General features: G+C 40.2%; 1 protein-coding gene across 2 annotated transcripts in view; it reads left to right on the forward strand.

Moving 5' to 3' along the window:
- Positions 1–25,522, forward strand: part of SMPD3 (sphingomyelin phosphodiesterase 3) — a 240,130-nt gene that overhangs the window by 182,930 nt on the left and 31,678 nt on the right. For both annotated transcript variants that reach the window (XM_054049328.1, XM_054049329.1), the window contains exon 4: positions 20,092–20,167. In XM_054049328.1, the coding sequence (XP_053905303.1) occupies positions 20,092–20,167 (76 nt within the window). The remainder of the gene's footprint in view (positions 1–20,091; positions 20,168–25,522) is intronic.

The raw sequence follows: 25,522 nt of genomic DNA on the forward strand, positions 1-25,522 counted from the left end.
CATTGTCACAATACTGGTCCTTCCCTCCCTCCCATAACCGCAGGGCTGAAGAGCATTCTCTGCGCTGCCGCAGGTCGGTGACATCCAATCACTGCAGGCACAAGATGTTGCACCGAGTCACCTACTGTTACTGATGGAATTTTTTTTCTATTTCAATGTGTGAGCTGAAATCGATGTTTACTGACGGCTCTCGATTTAAATAGAATCCTGCCAAGCCTATGTATTAGCAAGGAAGTGAGGGGCTGTTGCTCCCTGTATTCTCCCTGTTCTATGGATAAGTGGAGAACTTAAGTCTTCAGAACTGTCAACCCAGCACCTTGTACCCTTGAACCTCCAGCAGTGTTCTCCATCTCAAACATGAGGATCCCTTTGGTACATAATAAGAGAGATCTAGGAGAAAAAATTGCTACTCACATCTAAGAGATAATTTAATGTGTAATGCATTAAATCAACTGGTCTCTGCTGCCACTGAAGACTAATGAGAAAAAGTTAACAAACACGCCAGAAAACCAATCCATTTTCATACTCTGACAACTTGGGACTTGCAAGACTCTGCCTTGGATTTGGTGACATTGTGTTCTAGCACAGAGTTCCCCATTTGTTTATAACTCCCTCAAGACACTACCTTGGACTCTGTTTTGCAGATTTTACGTTTCCTATCATAGCCTTTAATGCTGTTTCACTCCAAAAAGGGCAGAGATATCTTTGCAAAGTATGACTGGCACGCTTGCTCTTCTGTGCTCAGGATGCTGTCTGATAAGCCAGATTGCCTCCTGAGTGGATGAAAGTGAATACAAGCGGGACCTTGTGCACGTACATGGTAGTCATGAACTTTGCTTTAACATGAACGCATTCATACACAGGCACACACTTTTTTTTGTTCTACACTCAGCTGAAGAATAACTTAACACATGCTCTTTTATATAAAATTTATGATACTATCTCCACTAGGTAAGGGAAAAAATCAAACAGTTTTTATTCTGAACAAACAGTGCACTGTATTTGTCAGAAGGTGAGGTTTTATCCACAACCTCTTTTAAGCATTGACTTTTCTCATCCACTTGTTCCACCCAAGAGTGTGTGCCATAAAATTTGTCCACTTCCCTGCCACTGAAACTCCAATGCTCTTCCAAGCTGGGTTCTGATTTTTGATATTTTTTTGTCTGCATTGTGATATCATTTTGTACCCTATGACCTCAACTTCTTTCCTACCCCGGTACAGGTTGGGGATCTCAATAGGCTGTTAGCTCCCCATCTCACTATAATACATTCTGGCTAATATTAACACCCTGTATCTCTCCCCTTCTGAACAAAGACTAGCACAGTGCTGTAGTGAGGTGTCCTGGTATGCGGACATCTTTACTTACACATAACATACTACAGAATACATCATGTCCTCTGTTACTATGTATTTGTGTCTACTTCGTAGGTGCTTACAAATACAATGTTACTGCATAGAACAGAAAAATGGCTTAAAATAAACCAGTTTATCTAATGGTTTAGATAAACTCAGAAATGTGTACATTTCTGTATTGACAGTGGCCTGTTCTTTATAAATCAGTGTTTCTGCTGAAAGGACAAAGACAAGAAAATATTTGTGAGTTCTCATCAGGGGTCCTAGTTTTCCATGATAAAAAAACCTCAAACGTCTTCAATCAAAAAACATAAAAGTCTGCATTTTTCCGCAACTAAAATGAAATCTGACTGTGGGACCCCTGCTGCCCGGGGCTGACGCGTCAGTTTCCCATACTCCTGTGTGAGCATTGGAAGTACGGGGTTATACTGGATGTGTTTTTATTTTTTACAAAATATAAAAATTAAAGATTCTCTGTAAAAATGCAAATTTTGCATTTTTCCATGGCAATGGATTTCTTTAGTTTTCATCAACACAAGATATTTCTACACCGTGACAGTGCCTGGATAAGCTGGCTTGGGCTTGGGCTGCAGGGCTAAGGATAGCAGTGTAGACATTCAGGCTCAGGCTGGAGTCCTGTCTCTGAGACCTATCTTCCTCATGGGGTTCATGGAGCCTGGGTACCAGCCCAAGCCTGACTGTCTACACTGCAGTTTTATAACACCCCTGAACCCAAGTCAACTGACTCAGACAAACTGTGGCTTTGCTGCAGATCTTTTATTGAAGTGTCGATACACCCATAGTTTTTCTCATAGAGCAGTGTGTTCTATGGCATTTTGCCCTGCATTTGAGTGGGAAAACTATGCCACCTCCTAATCTTAATTCAGAACTCTCTGAAGTGGGAAGTTTATTTGAAAAGGAGGCTCCAGTTGTGTGCAATTTCAATCAAATAGTTAATGGAGCTTTCATCCACAGTGCCTACTAATTGTTTAGTAGTAGCAGCAGCATGACATATAGAAAAGGAGTGTAGTTTCCTTGCAGATCAAGCACCATCTGGTTCATAGAAATGTAAGGCTGGAAGGGACCTCAAGAGATCACTAGTTCAGGCCCCTCTTCCCTCCCGCCCCATGTTCAGGCAGGGCCAAGTAAACCTAGAGACCATCTACTAAGGTGAGTTTGTACAACCCCTAACACAGTGAGCTACACATTGTGAGCTTAGAACTTAAGGCAATAAGATATAAGAATAATTTCCATAACCCACTACAAGTACAAGCACCTAATGAATGTTCCACACTTCAGGCAGAAAGTTTGCCAAACCAATCATACAAATAAAACTAAATGATGGTAACTTATGGTATCTGTAATCACATTACGACTTAGTGTTCTACAAAACATAGGTATTTGTTGAATGTGCTATTGAAACAGAGAGTCTGGTGAAAAAATACCAGGAAGAGCTGGTGAGGGAGAGTGAAGAAACTTTATCAAAGTAAAAGCTATTCAAATCACTAATGTAAAAAGAAAATCTCTCCCTAGAGGGTGATTCAAGGAACTCCTCTTTGATCTGCTAAAAGAAACCTCCAGGGAGTGACAAATGCTAAAAAGTGCATTTCAGAGCAGACTTGGAATAGAATCAGCCGCATTCAGAGCTATTGGCTGTCCTATAATCTATTATGGAGATATTAGTAGTAAATCCATAATTAACGATGTGTTGTGCTGTGCACCTGAAGTAGAGATTAAAACTCTTCTTTTGGGAATGTATGAAAAATATAATGTATCCTCACTAAAACTACAGCACTGACTCTGAAGAGTCTGAGTACAGAATGAATTTCTGAGAATTTACAAGTAAATCTGTTCATTACTTTAGGAATTGAAATTCCTATGGGTTCATAAAGAAATTTAGCAACCAGTTTCAGACTTTTTTATTTTTTCTTTCCCTCAGTGATCTCAGTAACACAACACCTTCAAACTTCTGATATACTTAAAACTCACTCTAATCTTATGCATTGTTTACATTTGAATATTTTGTTTTAGGACATATGATCACTTTTTCTCATTATTCTTCATAGCTGAAGTTTATCTTGCAGGAGAGGCTGAAGGATACAATAGTTTCCTACTGAGAATTCCACAAAGAACTGCCTTCTTTCAAAATAGCAGCCATCTTTCATTGTTTTCAATGGGACTGAAACCACAGCTGCCCTCAGTTGGTGGTCATTTTGAGAAAGATCTCTCATTGTTCTCAGTGGTTGTCTGAGTATCCTAACTCTGCATGTACATACCCTTAAAATGTTTGGAATTCTTTTAAGTTTAACCTGTGAATTTCCTAGGGTTATAAAGCTTATTTTTGGAACAGTTACAAGGTCCCTGTAGTTTACCTTAAATTGCAGGTATTTACTCTTACCTTTAACTCTACTTAAACATAGTTTTTGTCTGGGAATTTTATATTTATTCTGGCAAATTGTGAAGCGGTGATCATATTTGTAGCCGAATCCAGCAATCCATCAGGACTAGTTAGGTTTTAGTGGCTTTCTTGATAGACGCATTATTAGGATAGAATCCAACAAATTACACAACACATTTATCAAGAAATGCTGCTATACAGGGTCAACAATCACATGGTCACCAAAAGCTTCGGTCGCGTGATAAGATTGCCAGTAATGGACACAGAGTCATAGAATCATAGAATATCAGGGTTGGAAGAGACCTCAGGAGGTCATCTAGTCCAACCCCCTGCTCAAAGCAGGACCAATTCCCAACTAAATCATCCCAGCCAGGGGTCCTTCTTTATCAAGCCTGACCTTAAAAACCTCTAAGGAAGGAGATTCCACCACCTCCCTAGGTAACCCATTCCAGTGCTTCACCACCCTCCTAGTAAAAAAGTTTTTCCTAATATCCAACCTAAACCTCCCCAACTGCAACTTGAGACCATTACTCCTTGTTCTGTCATCAGGTACCACTGAGAACAGTCTAGATCCATCCTCTTTGGAACCCCCTTTCAGGTAGTTGAAAGCAGCTATCAAATCCCCCCTCATTCTTCTCTTCTGCAGACTAAACAATCCCAGTTCCCTCAGCCTCTCCTCATAAGTCATGTGCTCCAGCCCCCTAATCATTTTTGTTGCCCTCCGCTGGACTCTTTCCAATTTTTTCACATCCTTCTTGTAGTGTGGGGCCCAAAACTGGACACAGTACTCCAGATGAGGTCTCACCAATGTCGAATAGAGGGGAACGATCACGTCCCTCGATCCGCTGGCAATGCCCCTACTTATACAGCCCAGAATGCCGTTAGCCTTCTTGGCAACAAGGGCACACTGTTGACTCATATCTAGCTTCTCGTCCACTGTAACCCCTAGGTCCTTTTCTGCGGAACTGCTTCCTAGCCATTCGGTCCCTAGTCTGTAACAGTGCATGGGATTCTTCCGTCCTAAGTGAAGGACTCTGCACTTGTCCTTGTTGAACCTCATCAGGTTTTTTTTGGCCAAATCTTCTAATTTGTCCAGGTTCCTCTGTATCCTGTCCCTACCCTCCAGCGTATCTACCACTCCTCCCAGTTTAGTGTCATCTGTAAACTTGCTGAGAGTGCAGTCCATGCCATCCTCCAGATCATTAATGAAGATATTGAACAAAACCGGCCCCAGGACCGACCCCTGGGGCACTCCACTTGAAACCGGTTGCCAACTAGACATGGAGACATTGATCACTACCCATTGAGCCCGACGATCTAGCCAGCTTTCTATCCACCTTATAGTCCATTCATCCAGCCCATAGTTCTTTAACTTGCTAGCAAGAATACTGTGGGAGACTATCAAAAGCTTTGCTAAAGTTAAGGAATAACACATCCACTGCTTTCCCCTCATCCACAGACCCAGTTATCTCCTCATAGAAGGCAATTAGGTTAGTCAGGCATGACTTGCCCTTGGTGAATCCATGCTGACTGTTCCTGATCACTCTCCTCTCCTCTAAGTGCTTCAGAATTGATTCCTTGAGGAGCTGCTCCATGATTTTTCCAGGGACTGAAGTGAGGCTGACTGGCCTGTAGATCCCCGGATCCTCCTCCTTCCCTTTTTTAAAGATGGGCACTACATTAGCCTTTTTCCAGTCATCCGGGACCTCCCCCAATCGCCATGAGTTTTCAAAGATAATGGCCAATGGCTCTGCAATCACATCCGCCAACTCCTTTAGCACCCTCGGATGCAACGCATCCGGCCCCATGGACTTGTGCTCGTCCAGTTTTTCTAAATAGTCCCAAACCACTTCTTTCTCCACAGAGAGCTGGTCACCTTCTCCCCATACTGTGCTGCCTAGTGCAGCAGTCTGGGAGCTGACCTTGTTCGTGAAGACAGAGGCAAAAAAATCATTGAGTACATTAGCTTTTTCCACATCCTCTGTTACTAGGTTGCCTCCCTCATTCAGTAAGGGGCCCACACTTTCCTTGACTTTCTTCTTGTTGTTAACATACCTGAAGAAACCCTTCTTGTTACTCTTAACATCTCTTGCTAGCTGCAACTCCAAGTGTGATTCGGCCTTCCTGATTTCACTCCTGCATGCCTGAGCAATATTTTTATACTCCTCCCTGGTCATTTGTCCAATCTTCCACTTCTTGTAAGCTTCTTTTTTGCGTTTAAGGTCAGCAAGGATTTCACTGTTAAGCCAAGCTGGTCGCCTGCCATATTTACTGTTCTTTCTACACATTGGGATGTTTTTTTCCTGCAACCTCAATAAGGATTCTTTAAAATACAGCCAGCTCTCCTGGACTCCTTTTCCCCTCACGTTATTCTCCCAGGGGATCCTGCCCATCAGTTCCCTGAGGGAGTCAAAGTCTGATTTTCTGAAGTCCAGTGTCCATATTCTGCTGCTTTCCTTTCTTCCTTGTGTCAGGATCCTGAACTCGACCATCTCATGGTCACTGCCTCCCAGGTTCCCATCCACTTTTGCTTCCCCTACTAATTCTTCCCGGTTTGTGAGCAGCAGGTCTAGAAGAGCTCTGCCCCTAGTTGGTTCCTCCAGCACTTGCACCAGGAAATTGTCCCCTACACTTTCCAAAAACTTCCTGGATTGTCTGTGCACCACTGTATTGCTCTCCCAGCAGATATCAGGGTGATTAAAGTCTCCCATGAGAACCAGGGCCTGCAATCTAGTAACTTCTGCTAGTTGCCGGAAGAAAGCCTCGTCCACCTCATCCCCCTGGTCTGGTGGTCTATAGCAGACTCCCACCACAACATCACCCTTGTTGCTCACACTTCTAAACTTAATCCAGAGACTCTCAGGTTTCATACCGGAGCTCTGAGCAGTCATACACCTCTCTTACATACAATGCAACTCCCCCACCTTTTCTGCCCTGCCTGTCCTTCCTGAACAGTTTATATCCATCCATGACAGTACTCCAGTCATGTGAGTTATCCCACCAAGTCTCTGTTATTCCAATGACATCATAGTTCCTTGACTGTGCCAGGAATTCCAGTTCTCCCTGCTTGTTTCCCAGGCTTCTTGCCTTTGTGTATAGGCACTTTAGATAACACGCTGATTGTCCCGCTTTCTCAGTCTGAGACAGGAGTCCTCCCCTCTTGCACTCTCCTGCTCATGCTTCCTCCCGGTATCCCATTTCTCCACTTACCTCAAGGCTTTGGTCTCCTTCCTCTGGTGAACCTAGTTTAAAGTCAACATCCACATAGGTCATTTGTCTAGGGCCCTCAGATATCAACTTTAACTACTCAGATATCTGTTGGAAAAGTAATACAGCAAAATACAAAATCTCCATTTAGTTCTTGCACTGTACCTGGGACTACTTCTAGGTTCAGCAGGTGGGGGAAGTAACCAGGAGGTCAGCCATTTTAGACTGGCTTCTGACTAACAGGGAAGAAATGGTTGTGAATTTGAAGGTAGAAGGCAATTTGGGTGAAAGTGAACGTGAAAGCGTATGTAATTCTAAATATAGGAAAGAATGAGAGCAACAAAGTAAGGAAAATGGAGTTCACAAAAGCAGACTTTAACAAACTCAGAGAACTGGTAGGTAAGGTCCCATGGGAAGAAAATCTGAGGGAAAAGGGAGTATAGGAGAGCTGGCAAGTCCTCAAAGAGACACCAACACAAAAGCACAATAGCAAACTATCTCAATGCAAAGAAAATATAGGAAAAATAGTATAAAGCCAATACGGCCCCATCAGTAGTTCTTTAATGACCTGAAAATCAAAATAGAATCCTACAGAAAGTGGGAACATGGCAAAAGAATAGCAAAAGCATGTTGGGACAAAATCAGAAAGGGTAGGGACACAATTTGTTATACCTAACAAAGCACATAAAAGGCAATAAGAAGGGGTTCTATAAATACATTCAGAGCAAGAGAAAGATAAAGGGAAGGAGTACTTGTGGCATCTTAGAGACTCTAAGGTGCCACAAGTACTCCTGTTCTTTTTGCAGATACAGACTAACACGGCTGCTACTCTGAAACCTGTCATAAAGGGAAGTGCAGTTCCACTAGTTGGTGGGGAACGAGAGGTAATAATGTATGACATCAAAAAGGCTCAGATGTTTAATACCTATTTTGTTTAACTTGACACTAAAAAGGTTAATTTTGACCAGATGCTTAACACCGTTAATATTAACAACAAGGGTGAAAGCCTTTGTTGGTCAGAAGGTGGAGATGGATGGCGGGAGAGAGATCACTTGATCATTTCCTGTTAGGTTCACTCCCTCTGGGCCACTTGGCATTGGTCACTGTCGGTAGACAGGATACTGGGCTGGATGGACCTTTGGTCTGACCCAGTATGGCCATTCTTATGTTCTTATGTTCTAACACAAGCCAGAATAGGGAAACAACAGGCTAAAGAATATTTAGATAAGTTACATGTATTCAAGTTGCAAAGTCTGACGAAATTTACCCAGGAGTATTTAGGAACTAGCTGAAACAATATCGAAAATATTAGCGATTATCTTTGAGAGGTCATGGAGGACAGGTGAGGTCCCAGAGGACTGGAGAAGGACAAATATAGCACCTCTTTTTAAAAAGGGGAACAATGAGAATTATAGACCAGTCAGCCTAACTTCAATATCTGGAAAGATACTGGAACAGTATCAGTTTGTAAATACCTATAAGATAACAGATAATAGGCAAGATGGATTTGTCAAGAACAAATCATGCCAAACCAACCTAATTTCCTTCTTTGACAGGATTACCGTCCTACTGGATGGGAGGAAAGCAGTAGACAGAATATATTTTGGTATTAGTGAGGCTTTTCATGCAGTCACACATGATGTTCTCATAAGCAAACTAGGGAAATGTGGTCTAGATTAAATTACTATAAGGTGGGTACAAAACTGGTTGAAAGACCGTACTCAGAGTAGTTATAAATAGATCCCTGTAAAAGTGGGAGGATCTATCTAGTGGGGTCCTACAGGGGTCAGACCTGGGTCTAGTACAATTCAACATTTTCAGTAATGACTTGGATAATGGAGTGGAGAGTATGCTTATAAAATTTGTGGATGACACCAAGCTAGGAGGAGTTAGGAAAACTCTCTATTAGGATAGTTAAGTACTGGAATAGGCTTCCAAGGGAGTTTGTGCAATGTCTATCATTGGAGGATTTTAAGAACAGGTTAGACAAACAGCTTACTACTAAATAGACAAGGCAGCAAAAGATGGCAAAAGTTGTATAAATCACAAGCAGGAAGAGCAGTGTGATGGCAGCAAATGTATCGTGATTTTTGTTGCAGTGTGGTGGGTTTTCTTAGGATGGGATCAGCTGAATGGAAGAAGGCATGAAGAGGACAGGAAGTTAAGATGGGTGGTCTCTGGAACTCGCAACATTCAGGAAAGCAGCCAACCCAGAGTAGGTGTTTAGATTTGCTGGTGCTCAAAGATGGATTTCAGCATTGGTAGGAATCATATGCCTCTTTGGGACTGGGAAGGGGTGAGTATGTATGTATAAAGGTAGTTTACTTATTTATTTTGTGAACTGAATAAAAGATTATTTGGGGATCTGGGCTGAGGGCTGGGATGGTTCTTGATTTTTTTTAATAAATCCGTTACCTCCATACCTGCAGTTATCCTAATATGTATAAAAGGGGCATATACTGCCATGCATAGCTTTGTTTAAACAACTTTTAAAAGCAGTTCCATTTAAGTCAGGGAGGTGACCTAAATATTTTCTACACACTCAACCTCTGTCATCATATAATTTTAATGCAAAAATTATTTAGTGTCTGCTAGGCCTGGATGTGTCAGACACTTGTGTATTTTGGGGTTTTTTTTTGTCAGTTTTTAATACCATGTATCTCCACCCTGTTACAATTAATATCTTTAAGAAGGATATTTTTCCCTCTTTAGTGACAGGAAAGTCTGAATTACCGGCCCCGTCCTTTCCCTTTTTGCGCTTGGGAGAAGTTAAAATGCCACGAGGATAGGGCATGGGTGGAGAGATTATGGAGCATAGGTTCGGTCCTTTCCACAGCCAGTAATTGCTAGTTAATGGTATTGATTATATTCAAATAGTTTCACTTTCCCTCTTCACTCCACTTTAAAACTCGTGCAAATCTTGCTAGTCATATTTTCCCTTGCGGTTGTTTCAGCATCATATTTCTCCCCCACTTCAATGTGGAGTCAACTGCCGTGACATGAACTCAGAGCAGTAGTTGGTAGGATGGGTACCAAAGAGAGTTTTGAGCTAATCTCACTAACATTTTAACTTATATTTAATTTATTTAAATTTAACATGCTTAAATAATATAGTAATAATAAATTATTAACATAACATAACTAATGTATCTCCTTTAGAAACTACAACAGATCCCTGAAGGCAAGAGAGACAGAAAGCTGCCAAAATAGTAAAATAACGATTTTTGCAGATCTTGTAGAACCTATCTAAGCTAATCAAGAGATACTACAGACTGATGGTGTAGGAATAAAATATATCTTCTTCGGAAGCTACACGGAGTCATTAGGCTTGGTCACCTAACCCATAGGATAGCAATGCAAGGGAATCACCAGTAGAACTGGTTGACGTTTTTCCATTCCAGATTTTTTTTCAATAGAAAAGTTAGTTTTTGTTTTATGAAAAAAGACTGGTTTCTGCAGAAAATTTAGACTTATAATCAAAGAGCAGAACAACCACAAAATTTTAACTGAAAATGTTCAGGCAAAACTCAAAAACTTAATTTGGACATGTTGAAATACTTTTTTAGACATTTTTGGTCAAAATGATATGGTTCACCATTTGTAAATCAAAATATTTTGGCTTGGTTCAACATTAAACCAATTCCAATATAGCAGAATTCTTTCTTGCAATATATTTTAAGTGCTTTTTCTAATCTAGTTTAGATATTCCAAGCAATGGGATTTCCACCACTTTTCTTGGAGATTATTCCAGTCTAATTAATCTATGAGGAAGATTTTTCCCAATATTCAATCTAAATTTTCTCTTCTGGTAGTTTCATCCCCTTATGGTTAATTATATCTCTCAATAATCCCTCTGCATTATTGGTTTTTATGGGAATTGTAGATGGCCATCATATCACCCCTTAAATATAGCTTGGCTATGGAATGTGTATATAGCCCTTCACTCATTCCTCATAAGTGAATCCGTCCAACCCAGCAATCATTTTGTTGCTATTATCCTTTCCAATATGTTTGTACCATTCTGGCTCTTAGGTGCTTAAAGCAAATTCAGTATTGTATTCGATTTATGGCCTTGCCTCTTGACTGTGATTTGAAAAGACAGGTTGTAACTTCAGTATCATGCAAGATTTCTGAACCCAATCCTGAAAGTGAAGTCTTCAATTAAGTATATAAATAGCTTTGCCTAGTCACAAGAGCTGAGATAGCTTCATGAGAAGCAATTGCTTGAAAAAAAGAAAAGGAGAAACTGAAGGAAGAAGATAGAAAACATCTCTCAACAATAGGAAGTAGGGTTTGTCTGCTGCAGAGAAATTGCTCAGATATGCTGGTCAGTTTCCCTGGATTAGACATGTCCCTTAGAGAATGTTTTGCCATGGGAAATGGTTGAGGCACTATTGATAGACGTATTCATTAGGTGATTTGTTGAAACAATTTGAGAGATTACTATCATGGAATATTCTTACTCCAATCACAGGGATAAATTAGATACTCCCGTTTTTTCCCTTTATTATGTGCGTTGTCTCTCAATATGCATCTATTACTATTAGCTTTTATATAGAGATAGATATTTAGCTTTTATTTATACATATGCAGACTCTTTCTCCCTTTCTCAATAGCTCTGTCTATAACTCATAGTTCAAACTCACACTTTCTGTTCTTCTCGAGATTTCTCAGTATTCCCTTGCATTTGAGCCACGTTGACAAAATATAATTAGGAGGATTTTCCTGTAGTGATAGCCTACTGTGCTATATATTATAAAGTCTATTTATGTGTCATGCTCCTGTTCTTAATCTGGGATGCTTTATTTCCATGGAAAATAATAACACCATTCAGTCTACTTATATATCAGAATGGAAAGCCCCTGTTTGAGTAGTTTGTTTGAACAGCAGTGCTCCTAAACACAATTTTTGTTGTTAAGGAGAGAGTAGTATTGCTGTAATCTCAAACCACTGTGCTTGTCAGTTTGAGCTAGTCTTACCTTGCTGTATTAAGGTAACTGACTGGAGTTTTGCCATGATGTTAGGCAAATTTATCATGGAGCTCTATCATTTGGAGGCAGATCTTCAAATTAACTCATGTCACTATGACAGCTTGTGTTTTGTTATTCATTATAAAGGCAAATTTAGAATCTGAATGGGCAGCCAAAGCCTATCAAATGAATGATTTTTCTCACCCATAACAGAGGGTGCTGGATGTATACTGCATCACACAGTTCCTGTCTTTTGGAGGGATTTGCGGCATTACATTGTTTTCTCCCCTTTTCCAACTTGGGGCTTCTCGGAAATCAATGTCTTATTCTGTTAGACCCGACTCAATGCTATGGTATTTTGGGGAGTGGTGTAGGAAAAGAAGGAATCCCCTTTCTAGGGCTTTTTATTGATTTCAGTCTCCTGGGAATGAAAATGAAGGCTGCAGAGCTGTTTACTGATTTAATAGTTCACAAGTGAAGGTCCAATGTAAACAAGGAGCAACAGAGACTTATGCTTGTTTCCTAGCAGAATTGCCTCCTAAACCCTTTTTGAAATAAAAAGCTCTTTTCAGAGTCTTACTTGCTGAGTAACTAACAAGCTTCAGATTTCCAATGGTGTAACAGAGATGAGAATCTGTCCTTGGATGTTTCCATACCTGTCCTAATGTTTGATTAATGAGTGTGCATTTATATCTTGTTTTACCTTTGCAGATGTACTATGAATTGGAACATGTTTTATATGTTGCAGTATAATACTGAGAGAGGTACTAATTTTGCATTTGTCAATGTACAATTATATAAACAGGACACTTTATTCAATCACATACACATTCTCTCAACTTGAATTCAGCTTTAGATAACATCAGAATTTAGCAGGATGTATGTATGTATGTCAAGTATAAGGGGGTAGCCGTGTTAGTCTGTATCCACAAAAACAAAGAGGAGTCTGGTGGCACCTTAAAGACTAATAGATTTATTTGGGCATAAGCTTTCGTGGGTAAAAAGCCCACTTCTTCAGATGCATGGAGTGGGTCTTTTACCCACGAAAGCTTATGCCCAAATAAATCTGTTAGTCTGTAAGGTGCCACCAGACTCCTCGTTGTTTTTGTAGGTATGTATGTATCTATGTATGGCCATTATAAATTAGCTCCTCTTGCTGTGGTTTACCTAACCAAAAATGGTTTGGAATCTTTAAAGGCATATTTTAATATTAGTTTATTGGAATTTTCCCTAGTAGATGCAGTTTGAGAAGGAGTCTATATTTCATATAGATACACTTCAGAAATGTCCACATGAGCAAATATTGAGCCTGATACTGCAATGGGATTTTGAATTTGCATGGGATGCAGTTTCAGGCACTTCTTCACAATCCCATGCCATTATAACAGGAGACTCAATAGAAGGTTGCAGTGGCAGGTGACAATAAATTATGCATTTTGAGCTATGTTTTGCCTTTAGGCACATTCCAGAGTAAGGGTTGGTGTGAAAATGGCACCACTGCAGGAGTTTAGCCCTGAGAGACACTGTGTACTTCAGGCACCCCTCTGCAATGCAATTCCTGTGGTCCTCTGAGCTGATGCTGAGGCAGAAGTAATCTATTACAGGCCTGTAGAGCACAGCATATTCCCTTCTCATGTCTTGCCAGCTTCACAGTGGGGAACATCAGAAATGGAACCCTGGTCTCGTCCCCACACCTGGAATCACAATCTGGGCAGTTCTAATGCAACTAGAGTTAAGGGTCTTACTCTCCCATATTGCCCTGTGCAGCTGTATTAGAGCCATAGTGTAGCCCGTAATATAGTTTTCCAAAACTGCCTAATTTGGGGTTCTTACTCTTGCATTGATCAGAGCAAGGTTTTTCCTTTAAGTTCATATGTGCTGTAAAATATTCTCTGTAACAAGACAGAAAGGGGGACTGAAAGGCCATTCCTGAGATTATTGACACCAAACATTTGTTTTAGTGAGAGAACCCAGGATATTTCCTGCTGTCAGGCTAATAGTCACATGATATGAAAATCAGTTGTGTTGTGACAATGGTCATATTTGACACTTATCACCCTTCAACCTGAAACATACGAAAGGGCACTTTAAAAGCTATTGCTTAAATGCTCCATCCTTTACTATGTGAATAGTCCATGGACTCTAATTGTGGTGCTTTGGGATGTGGTCTGCAATCGCACTGTCCAGACGCTACTATTTTGTTTTGTAATCTAGGCTCTTGGGGGTCCCACATCCCCAGTCTTATGCACAGTGAGTGTATCTTACTTTGCTAATAGTCCCATTGAATAGACTACAATATTTTCAAAGGAAAGGTGGGAAGATTGGGCCCTGGGTTCAGTAAACAGGGTTTATGTGAACTTTAGCCTGCGGTCTATCTGACATTTTGGGAAAACACTGTGTTAGGATAATGCCTCAAGGGACAGTCTTCTAGATTATCTGTTCTGATACTGACCTTCTAGCACCAACAGTGTAGTTCAGGTAAAGTTAATTCCTATTTGGGTGATTTTGAATTGGGTTGCCCTAGTATAATTGCTATTTTCTCTACAAAAGTGGATTAGAGAGCACCTTCTGTGTTTGGCAGCAAGAACCAGAACTAGACACTTATTTCTTGTCCCAGACTTGAGCAATCTGCTGGTCAAATACTGACCACATAACTGAGTTCTGTGAAGGTGGAAACTCCTTCCAAAGCTAAACTAACACATCAAGATCTGTGTTGCAAGGACAGTGAATGCTCTGGGTTGTTTTCCCACTGTCCTGCCTGCAGAGCTGTCCAGATGGCATTCTCACAATATCATGCAGCCATTAAAATGGAGCACTCGCAAAACAATGCACTGCTTAGGTGTACAATTATAGGGTTAGCTACTAGACCTCCACAGTATTACTATCATGGCTGTCCATACTTTAGTGCTTTTTCATTTACAGAATAACAAATAGAGTCTGTAATCAAATTTTATTTAATAATATTTAGTTTGCTGGGGGTTTTTGCTGTACTGGGCTAGAGGTTATAAGAATTTTGTTTTCCCGTTGTAACCATGGATCTTTTCTTCCATCATGTCTGCTTACAGAGATCCTGCCCAATAGTTTAGGGTAATGGTGCCACTCAGTGAAACAGAAAAATCAGCTCCCTGTTACAAAATGGCAGAATTTTAAGTTTGGGAAAAGGACTATGCAGCAAGCACTTGAACATTGATACTTTCCATGGAAATATTGGCCATGTTAACTTTTTGGCTGTTACTTGGTACTATTTTTTTTTTTTGGAACTTCAAAAACAGCTAGAGAGACCTCTTCCATTTCTGTTCACACACATACATATTATGCTTGTACTTTTTGTTTCGGTGTGAGATATGTGTATAAAATACAGTTTGATATATAATGTAAATACAATTACTTGTACATACATAAATCATAGTTGTGCTTCTCAGATCAATTATAAAGGTAATGTGGCATAAGTGATTTCATTCTAACAGGCCTTTTCAGCTGGCTATAAAACTTACTCAGACTGACCTTTCAGACTGAAACTTTCCACGTTTGGTCACAGCCTGAAAGTGAAAATGGTTCCGCCAGTTTTGGACACAGAGGTGTGAAGTGTACACTCTTGCCACAATAAAGAACAATTTTGCAACGTCTGTTTTTCCCTTTGCAGGGCAGAGTGGGAGGCTCGTCTCTCCTCAGATGTGGGAGAAATGTGTAATTTGCCAGAAACTCTAGAGGTGAAGATGTCCTTTTTGATAGTTGAGTGAAAAATCTCGTTTCGCTTGGCTGCAGTTAGATGGCTTGAAAAATATATATTGTGCCCTGGTTTGTATTATAGGATAGAGGCTTGCTGTTCTTAAACTAACAAACCCACAATGTTGTATTGGCGCTGCACCTGCTGCATAAGACTCTCATTTAATGTGTACGTGAAAAATGGTGTGCATGTAATGAGGCAGCCTGCAGGAACAACTGCAGTAAGGCTCCTGCAAGAGTTCGTGGCATCCAGCCAGGATTCCCTCATATCCGTGTGGATCTGCAAGGATCCACTGGCTTTGGGGTAAAACTGCTGAGTTAATTCCAAACCTCCCCTGTCTTCGTTCCCCTTCCACTTCAATTAAGAACACAAAGTCTGAACACTGAATTTCTCTACCTCTGTGCAAGTGTAACCCATCTAGGGCAACGAAAGTAGTTTCTATAGGAATTTATATACTATTATATTAAAAACACTTTCCATAAAGCCACCTATAGTCTCAGCATAGCATCTCTATAGAAAAGCATCACTTAGCTGGAAATGATCTTTAGAGTAGTTAACTGTGTGTGAACGGTAATGAGCTCCCAAAGTCCAGTTGGAAAACTGGTTAAAAGATGAGTGAGGAAGCTAGGCCCAGAGCAATGTAAGATTTTTATTATGTGCCTTCTTTTTCCAGACGGAAAAATAATGAACATTGACAGGACATTATCAAGCATAAATGACCTGTAAATTCACTGCCTGCAAAGCCTGTAAAATTAATAGGATATTTCTCAGACAGTTGGAGAAGCTGAAAAATCCAAAGAAATGGACAAAACTCTACTCCTCTTAAAACCAGGTTGCATTTTTATTTAAGGGTGTCAGATTAAATTTAAGGTGGCTTCATCAAGTCCAGTGATACAGGAGTCATCAGCAAAGCTATGGGTTTTATTTTTTTGAGGCTCTGATAAAACTTTCCCTTCCAGGAATTTTCTTTGATAGCGGTACTGTATTGTTTTAAATCCTGAGCAGGAAAATCAAGCACCTGCAGCAGCTTCTCTGTTCCATTCATCTAGGGCCAAATCCTGATCTCATTTAAGTTGGTGGGAGTTTTGGTGTTAACTTCAGTGGGGCCAGATCATATTCTGTACACATGCTCCACCCTTATTCAGTTTTTAAAAAATCCATCTGAAGTCATTGTCTATCAAGTGATTTTCATGATGTTCTCTTGTATTATTATGTTCTGTGTTCATAAGTTCTATGCAAGCAGACCTTCCTCAGAATTCTACTCTCTAGAAATCTGGTAGAGGGTTGGTTTGATTTGCATGCAGTATATGTGCCCTCCGTCTATAAAGCATAGCTGGTAGGTTTCATCTTAGTCTTGCCATTGATGACTATTTTCCCATTAAGGGCTAAGTTGTGTCTGCTGACCACATGCCCTCATTGGGGTTTTACAAAGATGCACCACTCTACGGGGAGAAGTTTTCAGACTCCTAGGAGGAGTGTCCACATTATTGTACTCTTTTAAGGAGTGTAGCGTACTTCCTCATCTTTGGGTACAGCTGGCCAGTACTTTGGGGGAACAAGCCATGATTCCATTACAGCAGGGCTCCCACAAGAACTAGCTAATGATCAGTCCTTGTGCTTTCATGAAGGCAGTGACTGCAAATCTGCCTAACCCTTACACAGATCATATAAAGTATGGGAAAGTTCCTCACTTCATAGATTCTAAGGCCAGAAGAGACTATTATGATCATCTAGTCTGGTCTCCTGTACAACATAGGCAATAGAATTCCCCCCAAAATAATACCTAGAACAAATCTTTTTTTAAAAAATCCAATCTTGATTTTAAAATTGTCATTGATGGAGAATCCACCATGACCCCCGGTAGATTGTTCCAATGGTTAATTACTCTCACATTTAAAAATGTACACCTTTTTTCTAGTCTGAATTTATCTAGCTTCAGGTTCCAACCATTGGCTCTCATTATACCTTTCTCTGCTAGATGGAAGAGGCCATTATTAAATAGTTTTCCCCATGTAGGCACTTACAAACTGTAATCAAAAAGTACCCCTTAACCTTCTCCTTTTTAAACTAAATAAATTGAGGTTTGTGAGTCTATCATTATAAGGCATGTTTTCTAATCCTTTAATCATTCTCATGGCTCTTTTCTGAATCCTCTCCAATTTATCAATATCATTCTTGAATTGTGGGTACCAGAACTGGGCATAGTATTTGCGCAGTGGTCACACCAGTGCCAAATACAGAGGTGAAATAACTTCTCTACTCCTACTCGAGATTCCCCTGCTTATGCATCCCAAGATAGCATTGTCTCTTCCGGTCACAGTCACACTGGGTGCTCATGTTCAGCTGATTATCTACCCCTCAAATGTTTTTCAGTCACTGCTTCCCATGATAGAGTCCCCCATCCTGTGAGTATGGCCTTCATTCTTTGTTCCTAAATTTAGCCATATTAAAACTCATATTGTTTGCTTGCACGCAGTTTACCAAGTGATCCAGATCACTCTGAATAAATGATCTGTCCTCTTCATTTACCACTCCCCCAATTTTTGTGTCATCTGCAAATTTTATCTGTGATGATTTTATATTTTCTTCCAGATTGCTGATAAAATTGTTAAATAATGTAGGGCTAAGAACTGGTCCATTGGGACCCCACTGGAAACACATCTACTTGAGGCTGATTCCCAGTTTTTAATCCATTTATATGTGCCATGTTCATTTTACATCATTCTAGTTTTTAATCAACATCCTGCAGTACCAATTCAACACCTTGCAGACATCTAAGTATATTATATCAACACTATTACTTTTACAACCAAACTTGTAATCTCATAAAAAAAGGAATCAAGTTAGTTAGACAGGATCTATTTTCCATAAACCTATGTTGTTTTGCATTAATTACATTATCCTTCTTTAGTTCTTTATTAATCGAGTCTTGTAACAGCCGCTGTATTATCTTGCTTGTGATCAAGGACAGGGTGGCAGGCCTATACTTACTTGGCTCATTCCATTTACTCTTTTTAAAAATCTAGCACATTAGCTTTCTTCCAGTCTTCTGGAACTTCTCCAGTGCATCAAGACTTATTGAAAATCAGTATTAATGTTCCAGCAAGCTCCTCATCCAACTCTTTTTAAACTCTTGAATGCAAATTACCTAGACATCCTGATTTTAAAATGTCTATCTTTTGTAGCTGATGTTTAACATCCTCCCAAGATGCCAGTGGAAAGGAAAGTATGTTATCACTATCTGATGAGACGATACCATCTTTTTTCCCCCCCCAAATACAGAACAGAAATATTTATTGAGCACTTGTGCCTGTTCTTCATTATTATTGATAATTCTAGCATTTCCATCTAGTAATGGACCAATACCATTGTCAGGATTCTTTTTGTTCCTAATATATTTTTAAATCTCTTCTTTATTATCTTTCTTTTTTCACCACTATTATTTGGTGGCTGAATAAGACTGAGGCAGATCTAGTGCTAATTAAGATTAAAAGAATAAAGCACAACTTAGTTCTAGTGCCTGTGTGTCCTCCAAGAGGTTTGTCTTACAGACCTACAGTCTAACGTGTGTGTGGGAGAGACATTACACTGTAGCAAAATGGGCTTCCGAAACCCCCTCTACACCTACCATGGAAGTAAACCCTTGTAAGGAAGAATCCCCTACCTGTGTTTTAGAGGGTCTGGAATGCCCTAGTTGGGGGGGAATCTAGAAGAGTGAGGAAAAAATTTACATTTTCCCTGCTCTGGTTGACAGGTACAGAGGCTGCTGCTGTGAAAATCTGCAGGAGGAAAATGTAAATGTCTCATTGAAACACAAAGCAAAATTCTCCAATACCTTTACTCCCTCTCCCCCATCAACAAAAAACAGTACTGGGCAATAGAGAAAATAATGGGAAAACATAGTGAAATAGAGAAAATAGTGTACAGTTTTGTTTTGTTTTCCAAAGCCTCCTTCCCTTTTTCTGAATTCCAGTTTTCTGTAAATGTCTAGATTTTTGTGTGTGTGGAGACTGCTACTTAGTCTCATGGGATGCTTCTGCGTGGGGTTTTAATCCTGCACATGCCAGGAGGACCTGGGAGGCTTGGGGCTGGCAAGTTGTTTGCAGGCAGATAACCACTGAGATGTGGACAGGCAAGAGAGAGTAACAGGGAATGCTTTGCAGTTTGAAGTAGCAGTGGACAGAGAAGAAGTTAGGCAGTGAACAGACAGGACAAGTAGGACTTCTATTAAAGCAAAATCTCCTGTGGTTTTTGTCTCTCTTAGATCCATTTAAGTGCTTAAAGTGGCATTGGATGAGAGAGGGAAGGCGTATTTTCAGGGGTGTAACTCAAGAGCTCCTATTGAACAACTGAAATCTTGTATTCTGCACAGGACAGAGGGCCTTGACCATAGTAGTGACATGTTCATTAACAGCCTTCTTTCTTCCTTCCTTAGGTACAAGTGGGAAATACACCTCAGGACCAAAGAATTGTGGGATACATTTCCTGCACTCATTTGCAAGCTCTGGCAGGTATTGTCTCGATTTCCTTTTCTCAATGTTGTTCTCATGGTGTTCCTAGTTCTGTGCCGGAAGTTTCTCTAATCAAGTGCAAGAGCAGCATATTAGCAAAACATCTTTCCCCATCCTGCATTTGTAACAGTGTCATGCAAGTAGCAAGGGGATGGAAAGAGAAAATAAGATATCTGTAAAAGCCACACATCATAGATTCTTCAGCCACTTCTTGAAACACAACCAAAAGTTGCACACCAGTAAAGATTTTACTGATGGCATGTTGGGACCTGAACCTGGGTAGTGCTGAGCTCCCACTACACTCTTTTGGCTTAAAAATTAAGACTGCCCATCACCATGCCAGATCAGGCCGATAGGTATCAAAGCAACTCCCAAGCATTAGCTACAATGGAGAAATAAACCATTTATTTTCTGAAGCATTTGTTGTTGAGCCAAAACTGTCACTATTTTATATATTACGCTGCAACTCTCACTGCTGCACCAAGAAGAATAAAAAAAAAATTGTTAATGAAAATACCATAATTGGTCAGGAATTTTCCATGAAAATGTTTGAGACAGAAAATATAATTTTCACAAAATTGAAACATTCTCATGGGAAAATGGAAATATTTCAATTTTCTGTTGGGAAAATCTAAAGAAAATATTTAGTTAGGGTCAGATTAACCCAAATCAAAACACATTTCTGATCAGGCAGACACATTAATGTTGAACTGAGATGCCACAGTTCCTAATGGTAATTGCCTATGGGCCTGGCTCCCTGGCCTGTAGAGGACAATAGTGGCATGAAGAAACCAGACCCCTAAGGAGAACTGGGGGCATGAGACTCCTGAATTCAGCAGCTCAGGGGGACACAGATTACTGTCAGACCAAGTCTACACAAAATATTTTGACATTCCCAAATCAACATCATCCAGTCCATGAAAAATTTTGAATTTTTCATCCCAACTTGGGGACAAAAACAAACTTTGAAATACCAAGTTTCTGATTTTTGACCTGCTCCTATAACAAGATTTTTCCCAGAATCAAAGGTATAGTGTTTTCTGAGACTCATTGTAACACACCAGAAAATCATAATAAAAGTTTATATATAGAATAACTTCCTGCACCCTGAAAAACCATGCTAAGTGAAGCCGATCAGTCATCACACAGAGCAGTTCAAGTAGAAATCAAAAAGTTGGAAGAAGCCCAGATTCTCTGCCTGATTTTTGCTTGCCATTTCCAACATAAATTGTTACTAAGTTTATGCTCTGTTTAGAAAATATTGCTTGTCCTATTTTAAAAACATGTTTCACTTCTTCGGCTACTACCATATATAGCTTGCTATGTTATATGCATTGTTTCATGAAATGATACAGGATGCTGGAAAGTAAAACAAACTATATAAAATAGAATAAAAAGCCCCGCAGTGGCTGGGAGACTATGAATTGTATATGTTTGAACTCTTTTTAAAAGAATGGGGAAGATGTTCTTTATCAGCAGATTTCTCAGTTCTTCTTAGTGTATGTATCAGTGCGGATCCCACTGTAGGTACATATGCCCCTTATGTACATGAGACCAGAGGCTTGAATAGCAGTGTCTGTCGGGGCTGTGCATGTGCCCTGCATCTCCTTAAGCTCTCTCTGTACAGCGAGACAGAACCTGGAAACGGTCTGACCAACTAAGCTTTACCACCCACTAAGTCTTTTTGAAATTCTTTGAGACGTTCAGAACTTTTCTGATCCATTGATAAAGAACCACGAACAAAATCAACCCATCTGGTAGAGCCTGGTAAAATTCTGACTTTTTTTTTGTCTCCCCTCCCCTACCCCCACAAACAATGCAGATTTGGATCAACCAAATCATTTAAAGAATTTATGTCAATATTGGCTAATTGTTTCAGTTGAAAAACCATTTACGATTAAAAAAGAGAGTCAAAATGTTTGACATTTTCAAAATATTTCATTTCAAAATTACTTTTAAGTTTATTTTTTAAATTAAAGGTAGAAAAGCTTGAAATTTAAATAAAACATTGTTTTGGATTGAAAGAATTTTTCCAAATGTTTTTGGACTTATCAGCTAACCAGAAAAATTTCCTACCACCTGGACTGAATGTTGACAGACAGACTGTCTTGTATGCCCCCAGTCGGTACAGAGCACCTGAACATGGCAGATTCTACACCTGCAGATTTTAAGCCCTGCTCTTCTTGCAAAGGATTAATTCCCCTGTAAGATGGATACAGTAGATGCCCCTTCTGTTTAGGAGAGACCCATATACTGGAGAGGTGCTTGGTATGCACACAACAGCTTTAATGTTTAGATAAGATGTAAAATGGAGGGATCTGAGCACTTGTGACTATGGCACTTACTGCAAGATATGTCCTGGCCAAATTCTGTTGTAAGCAGTTATATATCTTTTTATACCTAAAATTCACCTTTTTCATTAAAATGGAACCGGCTATAGGTTTTTTTTCATTTACTGCCCTGGAACTGTTTTATAGTGTTCCTGTTATTAAATTACTGCTTAGAACCATTCCAGAAGTAGCTGCATTTCAGTGGTAGATGGAGTGTTCCTTTAATGAGGCTTGAACTTCTTACCTACCTACTTCACAGGGGGATTACGAAGCTTGGTTGGTTCTTTCATGCCTGTAAAATGTTCAGCAATCCACTGATAAAAGCTGCTTTAAAAGTGCCAGGGATTATTGTTTGGAAGGTGGCCATCTTCTGGCTTGGCTGAAGTCAGAGACCTTATTGCAAATGTAAGGATAATTTTTTTTCAGTGAAGTACAACTAACACTTCAGCTGTTAATGGCCCAGGAGGAGTTTTCATGTCACTATTCATGTGAACAAGTGGATCTCCAAACTATATTATTAATTAATTTGAAGATGCTTCCTGTTTACAAGGTAACAACAGTCCTGAATGTACTCTGAGGTTGACATGTTTACAGCAGAACAAATCAACCAAAAAATCCCATTTAAATCTTCAAGGATTTAAGCTGAGGAGTTTTAGCACAGGATATGGTCATTACACAGTGAACAGACAGTACTCCGAAATTATTATTATTGAATTACAATTTGTAAGTAAATATTCATATTTTAAATGAAAGAAAAATACAAAAATCAAGATGAGCCAAGTTGACAAAGGGTAGGTTTTATTAAAAACAAAAAAATTAAAAATCCACATTTCACTTTTCATTCGTTCCCCACTTGTCACCAGCCTTCACCCACTCCCATGTTTTTTACCACCTTATTTCCCTTTTAAAAACAGCATAGTTTTTCCCTACAGATAACCAAGGCCCTCCTCTCCAGCTTTATATTAATCAATGGGAGCTTTGCTAGTGACTTCACTGGGGCCAGGAACTCACCCATTGCTTTTCAAAAATGAATGGAAAGGAGAAGCTGTGATTTTCCACTAGAAACACAAACAAGCCATTTATTCTGGGCAAAAAGGCCTGGCTGACCTGGAGGAAGTGGGAGAGCGAACCCAGAAGGTTTAAAAAAAATTTCCCTTTCTTTGGTTTGACAGTTTGTTTTTTGTTGCTCTTTGGTATTTCCCACCATGCTCTTCCTTGTAAATGGTGGCGTTGAAGGGATTAGGAGCATCTTTCTTGCTGGCAAGAACTTGAAAATGTTGAATGCAGGAACTAGTTAAAACAGAGGATTTTGTCTTTTTCCAAATCAGTTGTAGAGACATAACTGTAGAGCAATTAGTGCAGATCTCTGTACTTTGGTTAAGTAATGATGTTAGCCAATCAGACACAGAGATTCTGAGTCTGAACAGTTACTGAGAATTGCGTGCCTGGGGGAAAAGAAATTACAGTTTCTAGTTACAGTCCGGCATCCCTATTCTAAGATTTGCTGGGACAATTCTGTTTCAGTGAACAGTAAGTGAGTGGTTTGTGGAATGACTACTTGGTTGGCTACTCTGTATTCTGGCAGGACTTCTCCATTCTTAGTTGTCCTTAGTTTCGCATCAGAAGCTATTGATTGCTTGGGTCTGGTAAGACTGAGTACCACCAATAGTCCCCCTGCTGCTAGATACACAGTGTAGAGTAGCTGTCGTGCAGCTCTGGACTTCCTGCACTCCTGAAGGAATTCTTCATGGGGCTGGCCTCTGAGGATCAGTTAACCTTAGTTTCCCAGATGTGGGGAATGGGGTTTCTTCAAGTAGTGTCCCCATGAGTGCCCCACTTTAGGTGCGCTAGCACCCCCTGCACCTTTGATCGGAGATTTCTCATAGCAGTGTCTGTTCGTCCCGCGCATGCGTGTTAGTCAGTCTTAAGTGCCCTGTGCCATTTTTATATAGCACTGCACGGGTGAACTGCCCTCAGTTCTGATGGAGCTCTGGCCGTTGTCCTATTGAGATTTCCTCAATCAATTTCTTGGTCTTACTGATATTAGTCTTAGTGGTAGTTTTCCATAATTAGTAAATACTTTTGATATAGATTGTTTTCTTTAAAAAAATTTCTTTTTTCTATATAGTATTTAGATATTAGATAGTTACTACTACTTAGTGGGAGATAATGCCCAGTTCTCCTGGCTTCATGTACTGTCTGTTGTGCTGGGAGGTGATCCCGGTCAGCGATGGGCACTCCTGCTGTATCCATTGCCTCGGGGAATTGCACATTGCTCAAAAATGCAGCTTTTGTCTGGCATGGAAATCAACACCCAGAAAAAACAGGGAGAAAGTTTCATCTCCTTATGATGGAGAGCTCTCTACATTCAACCTCTGACCCAGGCCTAGGAACACTCACCCTCCCCCGTATGTTGGTCCCCAAGCAAGTCTGCTGCCTCTGAATCCCACACTTCCAGGGTATCTAAGAGGAAGACACAGGACTCCTCTCATAAGCCCTTGAAAGAATATGCCCCTGGCTTGCCATGCCAGGTAGAGAACCTCTCTCTAAAAAGCAGAGGTCATTGGTTTTCTCAGCTACCACAGCACTACTAGCTCTTCAGTCAGGTACTGTTGAGGCTCTCGGTTCCTCAGGACCCAGGGCACAGCTAGACTGCAAGGCAGCAAAGCCACAGGCCCAGAGAGACCATCGGTACCATTTGATGTGCAGAAGAAAAGTGAGATTATTTTACATTAGAATTAATGTAATTAAGGTGAGTGAGTGGAGGGAGTTGTTCAGCAGATATCTGTCCAAGTTGCCTACTGCTAAAAGACTTACGGCTTGTTTACACTACCACTTAAGACAATGTAAGTTACATTGCCAGTGGCTTTTTCGAGCTTTTGTAAGTTACATTGACTTAAAACTGTGTCTAGGCACGCTCATGAATACAAGGACAGATCCGCATCCAGGTCTGTTCCTAAGAAGAGAGATCCCTCCCTGGCCCCGTACAAATCCAGTGAACCTTAACATGTGGATCATAAGGAGT

Source organism: Malaclemys terrapin, chromosome 14, assembly GCF_027887155.1.
Source record: "Malaclemys terrapin pileata isolate rMalTer1 chromosome 14, rMalTer1.hap1, whole genome shotgun sequence".
NCBI classification, from domain to species: domain Eukaryota; kingdom Metazoa; phylum Chordata; order Testudines; family Emydidae; genus Malaclemys; species Malaclemys terrapin.